The sequence below is a fragment of the Chelmon rostratus genome, chromosome 23 (genome assembly GCF_017976325.1).
Source record: "Chelmon rostratus isolate fCheRos1 chromosome 23, fCheRos1.pri, whole genome shotgun sequence".
In the NCBI taxonomy this organism is placed as follows: Eukaryota; Metazoa; Chordata; class Actinopteri; order Chaetodontiformes; family Chaetodontidae; genus Chelmon; species Chelmon rostratus.
In genome coordinates this window covers 1278946-1300524 of record NC_055680.1, presented here as the reverse complement: position 1 = coordinate 1300524, position 21579 = coordinate 1278946, and the positions used below count along the sequence as shown (strand labels likewise).

The 21579-nt window shown below is 41.7% G+C and overlaps 1 protein-coding gene across 2 annotated transcripts in view; it reads left to right on the top strand.

Moving 5' to 3' along the window:
* rtn3 (reticulon 3) overlaps positions 1-21579 on the top strand; it is a 35268-nt gene that overhangs the window by 7517 nt on the left and 6172 nt on the right. For both annotated transcript variants that reach the window (XM_041964701.1, XM_041964702.1), the window contains 3 exons: positions 14304-14511; positions 18004-18142; positions 21010-21079. In XM_041964701.1, coding sequence (XP_041820635.1) covers positions 14304-14511; positions 18004-18142; positions 21010-21079 — 417 coding nt within the window. The remainder of the gene's footprint in view (positions 1-14303; positions 14512-18003; positions 18143-21009; positions 21080-21579) is intronic.

Below are 21579 nucleotides of genomic sequence, written 5' to 3'. Positions count from 1 at the left end.
AGGACCTGACTGCACCCTGTGCAATTTGAACTCTTACTGACTCATCTGCTGCTCAGCAGGGATATGTGACTTGTTTCATGCATTACTGTTTTTAATCAGTAAAACAGGGCCAGGGGTTTCAGTCTAAATGCCTTCATGGTTGAGCTTTTAAAGCTTTAACTGCTTTATTAAAGTAAAATTAGTGAAGAAGACGCAGTACCAAACTAAACTAGTTCCTTGTTCATAATTTCATGTTCAGGGTAGAATGAGTTTTTGGTAATTGTAACAAACGATTGTCATACCTAGGCCACGTACATAATCCCTCTACTCCAGTTACTGCAGAGAAAGGGTTACATAAATCAAATGTGGAAGCCCACTGAGGCCTAATTTGGCACATGATACATGACTAGTTGCCTATTACAAAGCAAAGTTGTCGACAGCTTTATCTAAACCATGTCCATAAAGTCACTCCTTAATTATAGTCTCACTGGAAGTCTAGGTTCTAATCAAGTGGCTCTAGCTTTGCCTAACATCTGAGAATATGCTCTCAGAGCACCCTCTGTTTTGGAATTTGTTGACTAGTACAGAACCAAAGGACTACAACACTGTTGGCGAGATGGAAAAGTCCATTCATGTGGCCTAGTTTGAACAAGGCATTGTATTGTTGTGCAGGGGAGGTGGCACTCCTATCCAAGACAAAGTGGACCAGTCAGTTGGACATCAGTGGAAAAGTCTGTGTCTATACAGTGGCAGGGGAGGGTTGCAGTCATGGGATCATAATCACAACATAGCTAACAACGCAAGGTTCACTTGAAGTAGGACTAATCAGGACCATACACAAAACTAGTGAATCTCGAAATCCGTCTTTTGGAGTGTCACTGAATAAAAGTTCAGTCACGGTGATTAGTATGTGGAGGTTGGTGTGCACAGGTTGAACTGGGCAGCTGATGTTAATTCCCTAATATAGCTGCCAATTCCCTGTCGCGATGGCTTGATGTTGGCTGTTGAAAATGACTTTGGAGATCATTGGTGCTGGAAGGGATCATGTGAGCATCGAAGCAGTTGCTTGGAACATCTTTGGAACTCTGTGGCCTCTGGGATGGAAAAGGGGCCCTCGTGGTTTATGAGGGGGGCGCTGCCATCATACTATAAAAGCATCATACTGTGACTGTAAAAGCCGCCTCAGCTGTGTGGCTGAGTAGTAGCTAGACTGTAGTGTTTATAACCTGATCAACTGCATGAGGACAGAAGTATTATCTAACTCTTGGCATATTTTTCACCATTTTGGTATCTGAACATTACATAATCTTGATGTTATAATAGGCAGTTAACTAATACTAATTATGTAGCAAATAACTGTCCACAACAATGAATGCAATTCATCTGAGCGAAACATTTAGATTTATTCTTTTCTTTTCCGTTGTGTTGGAAAGCCTAAATGAATACTCAGTGAATTCTGGATGGAATTGGTTGTGTGTTAATGTGCATTGCTAAAGTTCTTGTAATACTTAACACTTTCTTTTAACAACAGTCCAGCTGAACTTACCTTGTTTCTGAGGTAGTGGAAAAAAACAAGAGTTGCTGGAATTTGTCAAAACTAAAAATATGCTAAGTTGACTGGTGCTTTTGTTCGAAGTGCTGCATTATTTGCTTGACCTTTATTTAATTTTCAGTCAATCGATGAAAGTGTGTTGTGTGCCGAGTTTCTGAAAAATTTGGTGCCAGTGCACATGTCCTGGAAGATTTTATTGTCATGGACAAAATGGAGAAATTCTGGTCAAATATTATCTGTGTATATTGTTTTTGATTCCAACTTACTAATGGAGAAAACAACAGTTGGTCCAATATTGAGTGAGAGCACTGCAGCCGGATTGAAATGGACTGCAGTGTTATCCGTTTGGGCGTTTGTGCACCGTCAATGTACATCTGCTAAAAGTGTTTGTTTTGCCACTGGCAGGCTCAGATTGTTATCCTAAGTGTCTGACAGTTATGGAAATGATCCCTACAGAGAAAAAAAACTCCCCAGAACTTTGGCTCGTCTTTCACTGCTCCAGCATTCACCATCAACTCTGGTTTGGTTGGAATGAAGTCTTAATTCTCCAGGTTAGATGTGAAAATATTAGGAGTGGAGCGAGAGGGAGGGGGGACATCAGAGAAGCAGCAAGGGAAAACAGCACGTAGAACCAGAATATTTTCAACATCTAACTTGATTTTTTTTTCCACTGGACATCACGACCAGAGAGAAATACATTTTAAATATGTCAGCTTCAACAGATTTTCCCAGTAAAAAAAAAAAACAAAAACAAATTGCCAGATAAGGAAAACTGTGGTTTTATTACTCCTGTCCATCATATTGTGCATTCAGTTTTTATTTTCTCCACAATCAAATCTTCATTTTCACCTAATTCTTCCTCCTGCTTCTGGGAAGCTAAATGTTACTGAGAAACATTATCTTCTTGGCTGACTACTTACCTTTTGCAGAATTACGCTGTCAGTTTTCCATTGCTGCTCTGTAACTTATTGGCAAGGTTGAACCTTGTCACTGTTGTTTGTATTTGACCAGTGGCTGGTGCTTATCTTAGCAGTCCACATCAGTGTTCTGTATGGGCCTAAAACTGACACCCGAACCTCGCCCATGCCTGTGTTTTAATACCTGACCTGACTAAACTTGACAGGCACTGCCAAATTTGAGACCTGAGCTGGCATTTATTATTGATTGTTGATTTGCCAGGCTAATGTAGCATATTACTGACAGTTGGTCTCCTTCCCTCTTCCTACTGGATATTGCCTTGGCACATGACACAGACAATGAGCACAGTTGGGGAGCAATACATTTTTGAAAAAAAAAAAATGTTCTTAAAAAAATAGCCAAACTTAAAGTCGCCCAAGCTAGAGGCTTTATGCAACAAAACAGCCTGATTCTTTGTCAGGAACCTTCTGGTTGGGAAGCACAACTCTCTAGATGTTGTAGCATCTGTAGCATGAGGTGTTTGCTCCATCTGTCAACCAAGGCTGTGTTATTACAGGGATCTATTGGTAAAGTTTTACTTTTTAAATATCTATACTGTGTTCAGCAATACAAAAAAGTCCTTGCAGGGCTAAGTACAGGTAGTTTTTATCTTTTGGACCTTTGGCTAGTTTTTTGAGATGCCTTTTTTCTCATCCATGTTTGTTACTTCAGTATTTTCATTGCATGGTGTTCTGTGTGGATGGTGTCTTGCATAGTTTTTAGTGCCATTTGTAGTTTATTTTCTGTAAAATGGACATGGGCTTTTACATTGAAGAGACTCAGTGACTCCCAATTTTGTATGGCAATACAAATAGTAGTTGTATAATCAGTTCTCTCTCTCTAGAAAACTGAACAAAAGGCCTTATGCACACCTTTAAACACATAAATAAAAAAGGACTTGGGGTGTAAGCCAAAGCACAGATATAATCTGTGAAACTAAGAGGAGAATGGTTGATATTGTTGCTTTGGAAAAAAAGTCACACAGTATCATCAGATTTATTTTAGGTCCATGAGCATACAGAGAATAGTTTTCAAATCAAAACCTTTTCAAATATAGTAGTGGCTGAAGACTGTATTACTGAAATGCTGTGTTTTCCCTGCAAAATGTTGTATACAGTTCACACTCAGAAAGAAACTTCAAGTCTGCAAGTGTATAAAGCTATATGTACATCTGTACTTGCTGTACGAATTGCAACAGAAATAAAATCACCATAGCCACATGAGATTTCATTTCTTTTGCTGCTTCATTGATCATTCAGATGATTCTGATCATACTGAGTGCTGCCTGATGGCAACTTTGTGGAGTAGTTAAGAGCAGCATGCTAAAAGTGAAGATCATTCAAATGCCTTACATTTCCATGATGCAATGCATGAGTGCTTGGGCTGCAACATTAAGGCCTCGCTGAATAATGTTAGAATTGCATGGGAATTTAGTGTCTGTGATTTATGACTTTTTTCCTCTTCGCTGTCGTTCTTCATGCATGGCGATGCAGACAAAAGAGTGGTCCTGGGCTCCGACAAGCCCTGTGAAGGTGTAGCAACATCCCTTCGCTTTCCTTCTCAACCTGGCTCATTCACCCCTGGTAACTATGGGAGTGAAGCAGGGCCACCAGACGGACAACCGGATTCACCGATAAAGACGTCTCCTGTTTCGGAGCGAATAAAGGCACTGGAGGCTCTTGCTGCCAAAAAAAAGGAACCAGATTTTAGAAGTGATGGAGGTTTCTCTCACTTCAGAGACCGCCATCATGAGAAATCACCCACTGAGAACCCAAAATCTCCCACTGAGAAAATTACCCCAACTGTCCAGAAAACAGGAAGTTATGCTGATCAAGAGTCACCAGAATCTCCCTTTGAAGTACTTGGAGATTTAAGACAAGTAAATGAATTTGAAGAAACAGAAGAGTGGATGAAGGCTCATTTACCTCCTGTGCCAGACTTTGATGCTGTAGGTTTAATTAAAGGCACCCTGACTTCAGACAGTGTTGCATCAAAGGAGGAGAAGGAGACTGACATAGTAATACCTGATGCTCCTGCTGCTTTTGCTGGTGTCCCTGATGCCTTCATGGATTCTCCTATTGAAGCTCCAAAACTGAAGGATGAGTTCAGTGATGCACAGAAGCAGCCAAGTGTTGAGGAGTCTGAGTTTGACATTAGCTTTCTGCCAACAGCCTACATGTGGGATCAGCAGGAAAAATCAGGTGTCCAGCCTCCATCAAATCTCAATTCAGTGCTTCCAGCTTCGCCTGCACCTCCTGCATTCTTTGGCTCCCCATCTGTACCACCAGTTGGCACGGATGCTAAACAGAATGTTCCAGATGAGAAGAAGCCCACTTGGACCAGAGATCTGGAGCCCCCAGAGGCAAGTGAAGTGGATAGCTCAGGAGAGTCAGATGATACGGTCATTGAAGATGGTGTCTCTGTTCCTCCAACATCTTCTGATTCAGCAGTTTCACATGATCTTACCACTACCCCTGCTTCTGCAGCTCCGAATCTTCCCACTGAGGAAAAGGAGACTCCTCCACCAAGGTCAGAGAGGAAGCTAATGCAGGTTCCAACCATCAATGTTATTGAGACTGACGAGCCAAATTACAGTGAGGAGGAGATGGAAATGGAGCTTGAAGCAGAGGAAGATGAGGATTATGAGGTTGTTAAAGACCCAGCAAGAGAGGCTCCACAAACCACAAAGTCAGAGGTAGGCAAAAATGAACCATCTAAGACACGCCCCATAGAAACTGAATTCATGGAAGGCTACTCTCCTCCATCCTCACCTGTGGACTCTGATGCCGAATACTCTCCTAAACACAAGTTAATCAAATCTCTCGCGGAAACAGTCCATGAGGAATCTGCCTCAAAACCTGAGGCCCTACCTGATCAAACTGATTCGAAAGACTCAGATTTTTCGCAAGCACAGTCTGAAAAATCACAGCACTCTTCTAATAAAGTAAACGATGAACCCTCCCCTTTCAAAGTCACAAATGAAGAAGTCGACTTCCCAGACAATGACGACGAGTGGTCAGATGAATCGCAAGATATCCTGGTCAAACCGTGTAAGACGGATCTTGTGTTCATGGAACAAACTCCTTACATCCAATCCAAAGTGGATGAAAAGAGCAACACAGTTGCAAAAGAGGCTTATATGGTGGGGGCTCCCCTTTCTAAAACAAGCTTCATGCAAGATGATATCTATGACAGACAGTCATTTGATTATGATTATGATGCATCCTCTCCCCTGGATGACATTGATGGCAAAGGACTAAACAATGCTAAGGAGCGCTTTCTCTCTGATCCTTCTCAAATCCATGTTGAAACACTGAATGCAAGTACTGCACAAAATGATGTTCCTGGGGACAGTCAGAATCTGCAAGATTTCACTTCAATGAATGACGATGAAACCTTCCCCAAACCAGTTGCTCAGCCGTCTCTAAGAGAGTATACCCAAGACCCATATTCCTCTTTCCAAAATGAAACACTAAGCAGCGCCAATGAGCAAGATTTCAATAAGAAGATAACCACCAACATTGTTACAGATAACTTGACAAATGGCAGCTCCCTCCCAGGGCAGAACACTGGCTCAAAGATCCAACAAGATGCCAAAGCAGGTCACCATGCACCTGATACAGCAGACAGCCCAGAAAGTATTGATGCTGACAGTTCAGTTTCTGAGCCAACAGATAGCTTTGTGGATTTCATGCGAGAGTGCCTGAAATCAAGGCAGGATGAAGGACCCGACAGTGCACACCAAGGTGGTCCCTCCAAGGACGAGTTTTGCAAAACTGGTTTGACCTCTTCCCAGTCCCCTCCAACCATGGTGATGGATCTCGAACAAGAACAGCTTACTATCAGTGCTTTGAAAGAGTTGGGCAGCAGTCAAGAGGAGGAGGAGGAAATTGTGTCTCTGCAGTCAAAGGTTCCTAGCCAGGACAAAGTTAACCCCAGTGCAACATCTATAGAGCAGTCTTCCTTTACCTCAGTTCCTAATCCTCCATGTTCCCAAAGCAACCTTGTGTTCGACAGCACGTATTCCAAAGAGGTAGAAGCCATCGACGAATGGGTGGCTGAAGCTTATCATCTTGCTGAGCATGTCTTGACAGCAATACTAACCCACTTATCAGGTAAAACTTCTTTCTTCTGGGCAGTAGGCCTGCTAACCTCATGCAGTCACCTCAGAAGGACCCCTTTTCTCACTTGCAACAAGCCCCATGATGGTGTTCCTTAACTTGAACCTTGTACCTGTTAGCTCACCTTCCTAAAGGGCTTCCCTTTAATACATAGTAGCCACTTCTTGTCACATGTCAGCAAGGAGTTATTCTAGGAGAGCACACAGGCATGCGTCAAATGAACTAGGTTGGTCATATCTAAATTCAAAAGTGTTTATACCTGTTCTTAAAGGCCACACTCTACACTTCAAACAGTGTCCCCTTGAAAGCCTTCATAGTCATGTTGCGCTTGGTTGTACACATGAAAAATGAAAAAAAAAGAGCTTGCAAGAGGGGTGGAAATCCTGACTCTTGTCCAATCGCTACATCATGTAGGTTTTGGGGATTGTTTCTATTTTTGTATCATCCAATCATGGTTACTTGAGATCAGTGATATGATCACCAGAGGGTCGGGGAAGTTGCACCACAGCACACCTTGAAATGCTAGCATGGATGACTTGGGGAAATGTCACAACCACCTCAATAATAGAACTATAAACCTGCACAAAAATGACAGTTGAAAATAAGCCATGTTCTGAACAGACACTTTGTGTTAGTGTTTATAATGTAACATTTTTATTTTGCAATGTAAAAAATAATAATCCTTTAACACTGACACAGAAAACCGCTTTATTGTTAAAATGGCAACTCCAACTACCAACAAAGTTGAGTGTTTACAAGTCCCACGGTCTTTTTGAAACCAAATCGCTTAAACTTTAAGTTTAGCTCTGTTGGAGAATTAGGTTATTAAGTAGATTCAGTTCATCATTCATCATGAGGACATCTCATCGTCATCAGACATTCAGAACCTGTAGTCATTAATGCAGATTATTATAGCATGATGGCCCATGTGTGGCCTCAAATGTTAAAAAGCAGTTAGGTAATTGGAGCAGGTGTTCTCGTGTCAGAATGTCTAAACGCCTGATGCAATAAGGAAGACCAGACGCAGCTCGCCTGGGAAAGACACGTCTCTCAATGCCCAGGGACACCACCTTTGAGTTCACATGAAATGCACCACACCATTTTTAAAGTTATGATGATAATCATATTACTTAATATCATACTGCCCACCCCCGGTCCCAATTTGAGGAGATTGTGTCAAGTAGCAAGTTACGTAGCTATTGAACTACAATACACAAAAATCTTCGTCCTGAAAGTCATAGGCTTGTTTGACAGTGTGCTAAAACTGTTCAGACTGCAGTTGTCAGGGATTATAGGCTGCATATGGTCTAGTGATCCTCACTCCATTTGAGCTTTTGACCCTCTCCTGCCCTCTGTCCTTTATAGCTCGGCAGTAGTCCATTGATAGAGAGTGGGTGGGGGTTCAAATATGGTACCCAAGTGTTGGCTTGCAAGAACCTTGGAAGTCACGGGTTGCAGTCAATCCCCAGTGTCAGGTTTCTGCCTTGATGCAACTTTCCACAGCACACTTGCTGAAGACCATAACATGATGACAAGGCATGGTACAAAAAACGAAGTGATGCAAAATGAATTGCATATGTTAAGGTGCAAATTTTTTTTTGTTTTGTTTTCGTAACTCATACTCCAGTTTCAGGCAAGATGCCATCTTGGGAAGTGAGTTTGCTGTCAGGTCTTAAGCCCTTACATGTCCAGTCCTCCTCTCTTCATCCAGTTCTATTTGCCCCTTTCCTTTAAAAACTAAATTTGAATGTGAGAGCTGCTGTAAACTAGCCTGTTTCCATGCACCACAGCTTACTGTGATAATTATTGTGTATACTGCTCATTAAAGGTTGACCAGAGCGGAGTTACAGCAGCCAGTTCTGCAGTACCCTCCCCTTCTCTGCAAACATGATCTCCATTCCACACACATACTGTATGCACAGAGGCTGGTATGCAGACACTAATTCTAACACATTCAGTGGTATGTCTACATGTGTTGAATACTTTAACCTTGAGTTGACACACTATAGAACAGAGTGCTGGTGCTCTAGCAACAAGAAACTACAGAAAGTGTGCAAAAGAGGCAGCATAAAGGAAATGTCAGTCAATGTAGCTTCATTTTAAAGCTAATGTGTCAGTGTTCTGTGAAGTGTGTTAGCGGTACACATAATGTTATTGTTTTGTAATTGTGATATTAGTGACAGTGTTGAAGAGGAGGCTCTGTTTTGTGTCGTGTTCTGTAGAGGAGTCTGCGTTGTTGAATCATCCCCCTCTAGCCAGGAACTTGTACTATTTTAGTGCTTCTCTGCAGTGCTGCTCCACAACTCAGTGGGTTATGAGGCAGGGTACATTTGGCCAGATGAGTTTGTTTCAATTGGTGTGTGCCTGTTGTCATGCTGGGTATGCTTGCTGCATTGCCATACGTGTTTTTGTTAAAAAAGACTTTTTAAAGTGATTCTCTACATTTCCACGTGGATCAGTTCTAATAACAGACCCTCTCTTTAAACTCATCAGCTCTGAAGATGAGTTTAAACCAGGCAGTCCATTTATTTTCAGATTTGTGTTAATTCTCTGTGTGAAGATTTGTAAAATGGAGGAAAGGCACATGTAAATACTTGTGTTTGATATTTGACTCTCCGTTAAACTGTCTGACATGGACCTGTAATGTCTTGTTTGTTAGGGTTATTATTTTGTTTTCAGTCGGAGGCAGTAACTTCAACAGACATAATGGTTTGTAATGGGGTCACTTGAAAGAGAGCATGGTTTCAACAGACATAATGGTTTGTTACATAAAATAATCTCATTGCCAGTTACTCCACTAAAATAGTTGGTAGTTACACTGCTCATAATGTGTCACAGCTACCCATCATTGTTTTGGTTTTCCAAAAACTTTTCCGTCCACCAGTCAGAGCTAAAAGCTCATTCTGCATTCTCAGTATGGTGCAATCCATAAACTATTGTCATGCTTCTGAAGCTTACAGTGGTTGGTCTGAAACATCCTCCACTAAATCTTGTGTACCAACCCAGTTTGTTTTGTATTCAGTCCTGGGTGAAATGTGTCTCTGTGATGCATCACTTTTCCTGCACATACTTGGCATAGGATCTTTCTTTTGTCGCAGGAAATCATTAGATTTCAGGTCCACTAAGCACACAGGCCTCAATTACTAAATAGGAACTGCAACAAACTGCAACAAACAATTATTTTCAATTTTGATTAATCTTTCAAATATTTTTTCAATTGTTCACTTATTTGGTCTATAACATTTCAGGAAAACGTGAAAAATTGCCATCGAATGACCCTATAGTCCAAGGTAGTATCTTCCAATGTCCACCCACACACTGAGGTCGTCAGTTTCGGTTAATTTTGCTTCCAATAGCCTGACAGCCATTAACCGATAACTATCCAGTTAATTTTGCGCTGAGCAGCACACTGGACTGCAACTCCCGGTCAGTCGTGTCCTGGAAGATTTCGAAGTCCTGGACAAATGGGAGGCATTTCTGTCGAGTATAATCGGTGTTTATGGACCGTATTTTCCCATGTTTTTGTGTCAAGGGTGACTAATGGGGACAACAATGTTTGAAATTGGTCCAGTAAGTGAGAACGCTGCAAAACATAATTAATGTAATGCAATGTAGTCCCTCCAGGTGTCTGCACACCATCAACGTCCGTACACTCATGTTTGTTTTTGCCACCAAGATGGGGTCAGACTGTTGTTCCGAGTGTCTGACAACATTATTGAAAGGATCCCTACAGAGTAGGGTTGGATGATTTGACGGTCTGTAACGTGCAACATTAGAAATGTGTCCACCAGTAGAGATTAGGCCAAGGATGTATCCTTGGATATACATCCTTGGATGTATATTGCTTTCCACTCTTTCGTTGATATTACAGATTGTCGAAAAATGTTTAGTATTGGTGTCAACACAATAACAGTCATCATTAAGGATGAGTCCTCCTCCGCCTTCTGTACACTCCATCCAGGTGCCACGCCTCACCTAACGCAGTTCCAGAAAGCGAGAACGTGTCTGACATGGACAAAGCAATGTAGCACTCCAGCTGCCTCTAAGGTCACATGATTTACGCAGCAGGACTTCTTACCATGTTCTTAAGTGATCTGAGAGCAGCAGTTGGTGGCCATAATGCACCTCTATTACATCTCTGTGTTTAGAACTTTTTTAAGCTTCCATTTTGAAAGAAAGTTAGTTTTACTGCTCTTGAGTCTTGTTTTCAACCCGAGTGGTTTCTCATGTGAGGCAGTTGTTTTTCGTTTGTATGGAAGTTCCAAGACTCCGTTTACAGAAGCAGTAATTTTGTAATCGTAAAACACACTTGATTCAAACTCGACAGAATCAGACAGGACGAAGTAAACTCTTAATTCACTAAATCGGGAGCCAGAATATTTTCACTAGACATTACAACCTGGAACATTTAAATATATCACACTTCATTAGATTAGATCGGATAACAGAAACCCTCCTCTCAGTCAGCATTGGTGGAAGTGAGGTCGTTGTGATGTAGCTGTGAGAGTTGTATGTTATATGTTATGAAGTTCAACATTTTCTCTGAAGACAGCCCCTTTTATACCTGTCACACTTGCAGTTGTGGTATAGGGTTGTTTATACTCAGGCCTGTGGTAATGTGTGTACCTTTAAGAGCAGTATGCAGCACAGTGAAAGCAGGCCACTGCGCCTCAGCAGAGTAGAGAGAGGACGAGAGACATAGATACAGGGAGAGAGAGTTAATGAACACGGCCCGTCAAGCTCCGGCTGCCTCCCTGTGGGTACCGGCAGCAAATCATGCTGGGAGGACGCACACACCCCTGCAGTGCAGGGTGAGGAAACCCCACTCATTGTTCCCGTCAGATGAAAACATTACATCTCCCTGGAAGTCAGCTTTGTTTCCCCCCTTGACAACTGTGCAGTTTAATGTTTTTAAAAAGTTTGGAAAAAAGATTCATGAATCCGCTTGTCCCTGGATGGTGGTCAACCCACCAAGTTGGTAGGTGGAAATTGTATTGTACTGGCGTTACAAGGTTTTCACACGGCCTCATTGTAGGCTCAGAATCGGAACAATAGAGCTCTCTTTGTTTCTGACTGAGCCCCACAACACTGCTGCTGCTGCTGCTTTTCTCTCAGATTCTTGTAAACAGGTTCTGCTCTTGGCATGCTGAGCATAATCATTTGTTACTCAACAGTACCTGCTATATGAACATTTGGCAGCAAATTGTAAAGGAGTCAGACCTAGCCATGTGGATATATTGAATATAATAAAAAAAGTTGTCATCACTAGCACATGATACAAAGATATATACATGTAAAATGCTTTAGTATTCTTATTGTTTTTAAAGACCTTTTTCTATACAACCTGAATTCTAAAACACCTATCTATACCTAGATTTTCCCATAGCTATAGCATTTACTCACAAACTACTTTATTCTGCTCAACTTGCTTTACAAACCCCCCACTACACTGCTACAGCAACAATTTTTCAAATCTTTTAGCACCACCTCCAAATGTTACAGGCTCACCATCTATACAACTTAATTTGGTTACCATGGAATATTACATTAATGATATGTGCCAGTTAATAAGGAGTACGGTGGTGTTTTACTAATGGCCACCTGGTGCAGCTCTTGGTGGTATGGGTCAGTCGGTCGTGCACATGCATGGAGAACAAGTCAGCAGAATTGTAGAAACATCAGGTTTTAATGTTACTGCAGTGCTCTCTGTAGGTTGAACTGTGTGAACTGTTACACACTTGTGAAATGTGGCTGCATGCACAACATTTCCAAAAGAGGTTGCAGTCCGAATTGTATTGAAGAATTATGACCTGTTAAATCTATCAAGCCACGCCTTCAAAAGTTTGGTAACCAAGTACAATTACAGAAAGTGGCACCCACAAACAACCTCTTAAATTTTGTTCAGAGTCATCTAAATGTGGTGTGTACAAAGTTTGGTGAAGATGCAAGAGTGAAGAGAAAAAAATGTGTTGACCAAAAATTATGTTTTAGCTCTGTAAGTGGGCGTGGCCTATATCAGTCAAATCTGCATCTTCCCCAGAACCCACTGTGCAAAAAATGTTGTGCTACCCTCCATAGTTCATGACTTATTAGAAAAAATGTAAAGGGAGGGGACTCAGAAATGCAAGCAAAAGTGAGGGAAACATGGATGCAAATTAAGAGACTCCCCAGCTGTTCCTTCAGAGGTTGGTTCTGTTATGAACGCTTCAGGTCAGCAGCAGAAATTTGCATGTTAAATTTAATTAAAGCAGTCAGTTGAGTAGTCTTTCTCCTTATAAAATGCTCAGCATCCACTCTGTGAATTTAATTGCCTCTGTGAGCAAATCCATCGATCCATTACAACAATTCTATTTAAATGCATCCATTTCACTCTGAAATTTAACCGTTGGAAATACTGGTATGACTGCACCATAAACTTGTAAGTATGCAAAATATGGAAAGAAGGAATGGAAATGTATTCAAATAGGTATTATGTGGTGCCGCCACCTCATATAAAGGCCAAATGATGTTCCTTGGCACAGGGAAACAAGAAACAAGTAGATAAGCAGGAGTAAGTGCAACAAAGGTGGTGTTTAGTAACAAAAAGATTAATGCAACTGAGGCAAGAATGGAACCTGCTGCTGCACCAATCACCTACAAGCCCAGCGTCAATAGCTAAATTTGAAAAAGCTTTTTTGGATTATCCTATCATGTGCCTAGTTGTGGTGTTTTACGGGGCTGCACTGTTTTGAGAGGTGTTTCTTATGTTCTGTTAACCCACATTTGCATACTGTGCATGAAACCCCTCTGACTCAGTACTAAGTAGAGTCAGAGCCAGGGACGTGAAAACATCTAAAGGAATTAAAATTCCCTCTGCATTCCACGTGGCCAAAGGCTTCAGTCGAAGTCAGAGTAGTGCTGTAACGGCTCAAAACATGGGATTTAAGCTTTCTAAAACAATAGAGGTCATTTGGATGTTGCATTGCAGAGGAATCACATTTTAAGAATGTAATGTATGCTTTACACATTTGAGACTGTGTAACGGGAGTCGGTGTCCGATTAAAAAGCAAGTTTGCTGTAGCTGTTTTCAGTTTTCTCTCGTGTGTGTGTGTGTGCGTCTTTGTGTTTTAAGATCCTATATAACATTCCCATTAAAGTAGCTGGGGCACTGAGGCCTGAACTGTCCCTGAGGCATCAGCCCACGTGGTCTCTCCACCACTTACACAAGGCTTTTTTAGATACCCCCCCTTTTTCCCGACGCAGAGGGAAGGAGTGGCAGTTTGAGAGTGCCAACCCGCTCTAGCATTACATAACTGCCATGTATAGAGGCTATCGCTTCTGCATGCACGACTCCTCACAAGACATGCATACAAACATGAAACAGGCGTCTGTAGCAGTTCCCCTTCCTCAGTTATTCTCAACTGCAGATGCCAAAAGAGATTTATGGTGCTTTATTTGTTTTATTGGGCCAGAGCTGCATGGTTGAAGGTGTTTCTCCACACCCTCGCAGGCCTGGCTGATTTACAAGTTTTACAAAGACAAACACCATTATTTTTTTCCATTAAAGCAACCATTTGTAAACTATTTGTACTGGTGCACTCAAAATTAACTGAAATCGCCTGTACTGGCTGCAGCCTGTATTTTTAGTGTGTAACCTTGTTTTCTGCAGTTCTGAGCAAACCATAGTCTGACCCCCTTCCTCCACCTCTCTGCAGTCAAGGATCTGATCCACTGGCGAGACCCCAAGAAGTCGGGCTTGGTGTTTGGCCTGTCCATGCTGCTGCTGCTGTCGCTGGCAGCCTTCAGCATCATCAGTGTGGTCTCCTACCTGCTCCTGGCCCTGCTCTGCGTCACCATCACCTTCCGCATCTACAAGTCAGTCGTCCAGGCCGTGCAGAAGTCCAGCGAGGGACACCCCTTCAAGTAAGGCCAAATCTCCCAGAATTCAGTACTACTCTAAAAATATGTTTTTATTTTGATGTTGGAATTGGCAGTGTTCCATGTTTCTCTCAGGACTCTGATGTCTGTGTGATAAAAGCCCCTGAAAGAGAGCACAGATGACCATGTCAATTTTTGAACCTCTTCAAGCAGAAAGTATTGACAGTTTATTGTCAGGGCTGTGCAGTGCAAACATATATGTAGCTCGTATTTGAACAGGTCAGAAGCTGCTGCAGTGTGGTGCAGCAGAGATGCATCTCACAAGCCGAATGCGTCATCTGCTTTACACCCACTAGCGAGTTGAGCTAGAAGACATGAAAAAATGACACTGTATTGTCAACCAAAACCCCTGACAAGCCACCCAAGGAAAAAACAAAGAACTTAACGTCTGCCTGCAGACTCTAGTTGTGGCCAATGGATCTCTTGATTCATTTTTGTATGTATGATGGTATAAATTCACTGAGATTTATACCACTATTTTAAAGTCTAATAAATGGATGTTTTGTGCAGCAAGAGGTGTTATGTCCGTGCAATGTACCATCATGTGCACATGATGTTTGTCTGAAAACATTCCTCGTGAAGGGTTGGATGCAGCATTAATGTCCTCTGCTAGTTACATGCCTGTGTAAGTGATGAATGGCACTACTTGTGGTTGTTTTTAGATGGTAATGGACCTTTTATACTCAAGCTGCAATTTTGTGGCCTGTGCTTTCAACCTCTGTAGCACCAGTGTTATATGCAAAAACAGTTAACATACAAATTTAACGTACGTAATTTATAGATCTCAACATTTTGAAACTGAGACTCACATACAGGACGTTAGCAGCTGCAGTAGCATTATACTTGGAATGCTAGCTATGTCGTGGGACACACATTCAAATGCTTTGCACATGCTGCTGCAAAGTCTGCTGAACAAAACATTCACCCACGAAACGATTTAATATCCCACCCGTCTGTCTGGAATTATGTAAAAAGGATCAATTATTGATTGAGATGTCACTCAGTGCAGGGCACTGAGCCCTGTTGCTGCGTTGCACTGCCACAAGAACTGCCTCGTGTCAACCATAAAACTACACACAGCTTTAAAGAGGTTAGAGGTCAGGCATGGTATTGCCTGCTGTAACCTTTGCCTCTTCTGCTTTTATTTATAGAACAACTTTTATGGTGGAGCCAGAGCCCAGGGCAGTGCTTCGTAAAGTTCAGCACACAGCTCCTCTTCAAAGGCGCAACACTAAGTCCTCCTTATAGCCCATTACGCCTGTAAAAATGATTCTGAGGAGGAGAAAATGCAGATTAATATAGCCAATAGCACAGTTGTACCATCTGAAGTCCCCATCATCCAAGGTGACATCCAAAAGTCACTTTTTTTATCAAATCATAGGGATAAAAAACCAAATGATAATCAATTTACAATAACAGAGAAAAGATCATTAGCACATTTAAGAAGCTAAAGATAGCTCATTATTTCAGCACTCTTGGCAGTATAATGGAATATATTTATCACAGACTCTCAGAATAATATTCAGGTAGTGGCAGTCCTAAATAAAAGTTGTGGCCAACACAAATAAATACTAAAAAAATGAATGGGGATGGAGTTACCTGGGGCCGTGTTCCAAAACATTTTAAAGAGTCCTCTCGAAGAGCTCCCGACTTGACCTAAACATTTCTAGCCCGGAGTCTGAGCTTACGTGTGATTTAGGCGAATTCTCAGAGCGACTCTGAGCAGGGAAGGGACTGCAACTTTTACCATAGTGAGGAGGTCTGTTTGACCACATTTCTAGATACGATCCATGTTTTTAAAAGGTGTGATTGGTTGATGAATGGCATGCTAAGTGATAATGGACAGTAAAATTGATAGGCCTAATCAGAGAATTTGGTCTCCATTAAGACATGGTGTGATAATGAATACTATTTTATGTAATGAACATCTCTAAACCAAACTTTATAAGTAGCCTACAGAATGTTTGAAAACACAGGCCTACTTACACAGCATTGTCTTCACATGCTAATAGTTGTTATATTAATTTGTTAAGGTTTGTTACCATGCTGCTAATTTTAATATGTGACTCAGCTTTCATCAATTTCTGTTATTGTTGGCCGGCCTATATAAGTAGCTGCGGTAACTGACATAACTCTAACATAACTCTCCCATCAATTACAACAACAACACCGGGTAAGCCGCTATGTCCATGGACATCAAGTGGACATGAGATGAACTGCACCACAATATGAGGACATGAACGCATGAGTGATCATTCTGCTGATGGAAGCTTTTGACAGAGCCGAGTCACCACTGCTGCACTGCTGCATTTTTCCAGTTGCCAAATATCCTCATGTTATAATCATGTTCATTTCTACTGTTATAGTGTTGTCGTGTTGGTGAGAGATTTGAGTGCGTCTGGAATGAGATCGACCACAAACATTATCCCTGCACCATCTAATCTGTAGCGTTTCATTAACTCACTGTCATTCAGCGTTTGGAGAATATTTCTCCTCCGCCTTTGTCTTTCCACCATTTTCTCCTCTGCTTAAGAAACTCTTAAGCCTCTTAAAAGTCCTCCTCCCTGCTCCTCACAGTTTTTACCTTAGGAGCTCTGTTAAAGACTTTGTGAATATCTTTCATCTTCACCAGGATCTTGTCTTCACTGAAAGGAGAACTTCTTACGAAGCGTCTTAATTCTAACAGTTTTCTCAGAGCTTCTCTTTGCACGAGGAACCTTTATGAATACAGCCTCTGGACTGTAATGGCTCACTTGATAAATGTAGTGTGATGTACACGACCACAGCATCAATTCCAAGTGTTGTTTTCATCCACTAACTAATTATTTGCTTCTACTTTTTCTCAGTCTTTGTTGTGCAACTGTCACTTCCTGCATGCATTTCAAGTTAAAAGCCTGCCGGAAACAAGTAGGATTTGGGCCCCTACTGACAAGATTTGAATGTGAATTGTATACACAGGAAGTGTTGATTGTTGTCACGAGTAACTTAACAGAGATTGAAAAGATGTTGAAGCAATTCAGTTCAGAAATTCCAAATCACAACATGTATTTGTTGAGAAATCAGGGAAATAAGACATTTCTGCAGTTGTCACTATTGAAACAACTCTACAGCCACTTCGGTTTCATAACATTATGCCCGACTCCCCAAGAGAAAAGTGAGAAAAGTGAAAGGTTAGTTTTGAAAGAAAGAAATCTCTAGAGTTGCCCAATCTAGAGTTGCCAGTCGTTGGGCAATTGGTCTTGATCAACAACTCCATTAACCTCACAGAGATTATTATGGTGAGTTTGTGCTACATGGTAAGAAGATTCTGAAGATCTGCTCTTTCAAGCCACTAAGAAAAAAAACAAAGGCCTCCTGTTAGTTTGTTCCTTAAATGTTTTCACCACAGGCTGGTTGTGTTCGTATGCAGCACCTTTAGCCTGGACACTAAGCCTCATTTCGTGCTCACTTTTCTCTGTTCCCCCTCCCTCTCTGCAGAACGCTGATAGATAAGGATGTCAGCATCCCCCCAGAGACTTTCCGCAAGCACGTGGACGCCAGTCTGACCTACATCAACCGAGCCCTGAAGCAAATGAGCCGCCTCTTCCTGGTCGAGGACCTTGTGGACTCCCTGAAGGTGAGCAGCTCCAGCCTTCAGTCGCTGTCCACTGTCATCCTGAGCTTTAAACATTTAGTCTGATTATAATGGGAATCTATTCCCAGTCTGTTCACAAAGACTCCTGGGTGCAGCCTTTGCTCTGATCAGAAATTAGCAACTCATCACTAGGGGGGCAATCAGTCAAACTATATTCAGAATGTGATCTGTAGCAGTGAAGTAAACCCCGGTAGTTGTGATTAGTTTGTTGAATGATGATTATCTAGTTAATGTAACCTAAAAAGGTGGCTTTGAACACAGCATCAGAACAAAATTTAAAATCAGGTCACACCATTTGTCCAGCTGTCATGAAACACATGTGGCTCAGTGTGATCTACAAAGACGGCTCAATAATTAACCAGTCAACTGGAAAGACTTCTGACTGTTTCAATCAAAAAAATGTTTGAGTAGGAGATTTTATCACCATTAAACATTTGGTAGACAAAGGAGGGTTGACATTACAGCTAAATTGGTATTTTTTGAGTGTTCAGTCATGCTGAAAATGAAAAAGAAAACATGTGTAAGGTACTTGGAAGGTTACGAGATCAACCGAAAAGGAGCAGAGTTTAGACTGAAAACAGCATGTGCTAATTCAGTTTGTTACAGCAGAAGCTTGTGGTTTGGTTATTCTAGGTCAAAGTGGGTGTGGACTATGATGTAATGAGTAAGTTCAGCTTCCAGTAGTACAGTATGCACATGCCATGTGTACGTGGAGAGTCACTGGTTGGTGTAATCTTTCCTCCTGTCCATACTGGCCTTGAAGAGATCCCTTCATAGCGTGACTTTGCTGTAAGAGCAGAGCAAACCACTCAGCTTTCATTCTGAGTTCAGCTCAGCTCCTGAGCTACACGCGTCAGGTGGGGCATTTTTATTTATGTATGTATTTGTTTGCACATACGAAATAGAATTACCATAAAAGATATTTAACCCACACATATTCAGAAATACATTACATATACAGCTGCAAGCTTCTACAAAGACCTGAAAGCAACATAAACAAGATTGAACGTAGCCCCCTTCACTGTCATATTTCTGCTTTATCACAAGTGTTCTCAAACACAAAACTGAAAAGCTTAGTGAAACAAGACTGTAGTCAAATAAAAAAAAATCACTATGCGTGGCGTGGAGCAGACTGAGTGGTTAAGGGCACTAGATGCTATTATTTTTTAGCTAAAGAGCAGGTGGATTCAGCACTGGTACATAAAACTAGATTTCATTTTTACATAAACATGAAAGAAAATCAATAATAGTATCAGCGCCACGATCTATTGTCTGTCCTGCAGCAGCTTACTTCTATGGCCGACCAGACAGCACACAAGAATGAGGACAGTCCCACTGTGGCCTTTTTAATGACGTATATCCAAAACATCCCAGTTTCTAAAGTGCAGTGGAAAGCAAGGAAGGGCCTCATACCAAAGCCTCCCGAGTTAGAGTGGACGACGCGGTGCATAGACTCTTCTATCACAGTAACAGTACATATCACAGTATTATAACTGTTGTAAATTCCATTAGGAAATTGTTAAACATACTTGATTATTTCTTCTTTTAGTTGGAACTTCAGCTGGATTGCTGCATCACACTGCCGCCCTGAATTATAGCAGAGACACTAAAGCCACTTTTTCACATGAACTGTGGACAGTGTCCGCAGAATCATGGTTTCACACATGTAGCACATTTGTCTCTGTCAGACGTGTTCTCACTTACTGAAAACACTCTGTTTGGTTTAGGTGAGGGGTGTAAGAAGCAGCGATTCTCTGTGACGTCATCAACACGCCCACTTGCTCGCTGGGCAGCAGTGCAGCAGTGCAGACACTGTGAGTGACAGTGTCTGTAGAATACAGCTTAAGGGAAAGCTCCCACAGTGGAAACGTACATCATACCGCCCAACCCTACTCACAAGGCTCTAAAAGTTTCTGAAAACGGGTTGTTAAGTTGACTCGAGTCTTACTTTAATGGCCCTTCACACCCACACAGGTGTTTTGGCTTAATCTGAATGATTAGATTTTGGCCTTTGTACAAACGAGAAGGGCAGATGTGTTGTCCCTCCCTAACAGGTGCAACAAAGCTAACAGGAGAAACAGGGAGCTCGCAGTCAAGCTCAGTTTGTCCACACCTCCACAGTCCTGAGAGGAGGCCTGATCAGCCCGGACAGTCCTCAGCACCACTCTCATGGTCATTAATCACACGTTTAAGTTCTATAATCATATCAAGGATGGAGCCTTACCTTCTACCCTGAATAATAGTTTGATTTTTATGCTAAACATGCTAAAAAAATATTTCATATATTTCAGTGTCTTCCCTCAAGTTTTCTCCCTGTCAAGGTGAATATTAAAAAGACCCCAGACAACAGCTTAAAGGCCCCCCCCAGGCATGTCTTTTTCATCCCAAAACATTCAATTACATCAGAATTCTCGATTACATCTCCTCCTCCTGCAAAGTCCAGGGATATGAATGATGAATGAACATATGTAATATGTATATGATTGTGTAAGTTGCAGATTGGGCCACTATTGGCTTTCAAGATCATTGTGATGTCACAAAATCATCTCATACACTTCTGAAACTCAGAGTCTATCTGCCTATATGTATCTATATCTATCTATTTTAGCTAAAACTAGTGTTTATTTATTGAAGAGTAGTGAATATGACAGGACTGTTGCACTGATGGAATTGATGCTGTGGAGTGTGTTTTCTGACCTTTATTGCTTTGTGTAGGCCATTAGAATTTGAGACCTGGTTTGAGAATCGACAGAATGTCCAGGGATCAGTGAAACTCTGAACGAGGTATGCATGAAGAAATGCCTCACCTCTCTGCGTTGCCCTGTGGGCTTCTTTGTTTTTCCCACCAGCTGGCTGTGGTCATGTGGCTGTTCACCTACGTTGGAGCTGTCTTCAATGGAATCACCATTCTCATCCTGGGTAAGCACCAAGGCGACCATGAGTCACGCCATATTCACATTCATCATGTTTCAGAAAAAGTATTTTTCCCCTTGAAGTGCTCACATTTGAAATAATTCACAGTTCTGTTAAGTTGAACAGCTCTGTGAAGTTAACCTTAAATGGAAAACACCTCACAATCACATATTAAGAGACTTTTTATGATGTTTTAGCAGTAAATAGCTGTACATTTTTGCAGCTCTCCAAAGTTTCCTGTGCTGTTCTTTCCTGTAAACGACACACAGACAGCTGCTTTCGCATCCTGTAAATCTTGAAATGGATCAATGCCACTGTGCTCATTTAGTCTGGTGGTCCAAGTGATGCTTTGATGAGATGGCTCAGAGGCTGTAAGTAGCCTCTGAGTGTAGAAGGAGTGGGACAGTACAGCTAACCACACTGTACTCTCCCATGATGGATGGGCTCATTAGGACAGCACCCACTAATGCTTTGCTCCTCTGTGGTCTAATACTTTGACTGCACCT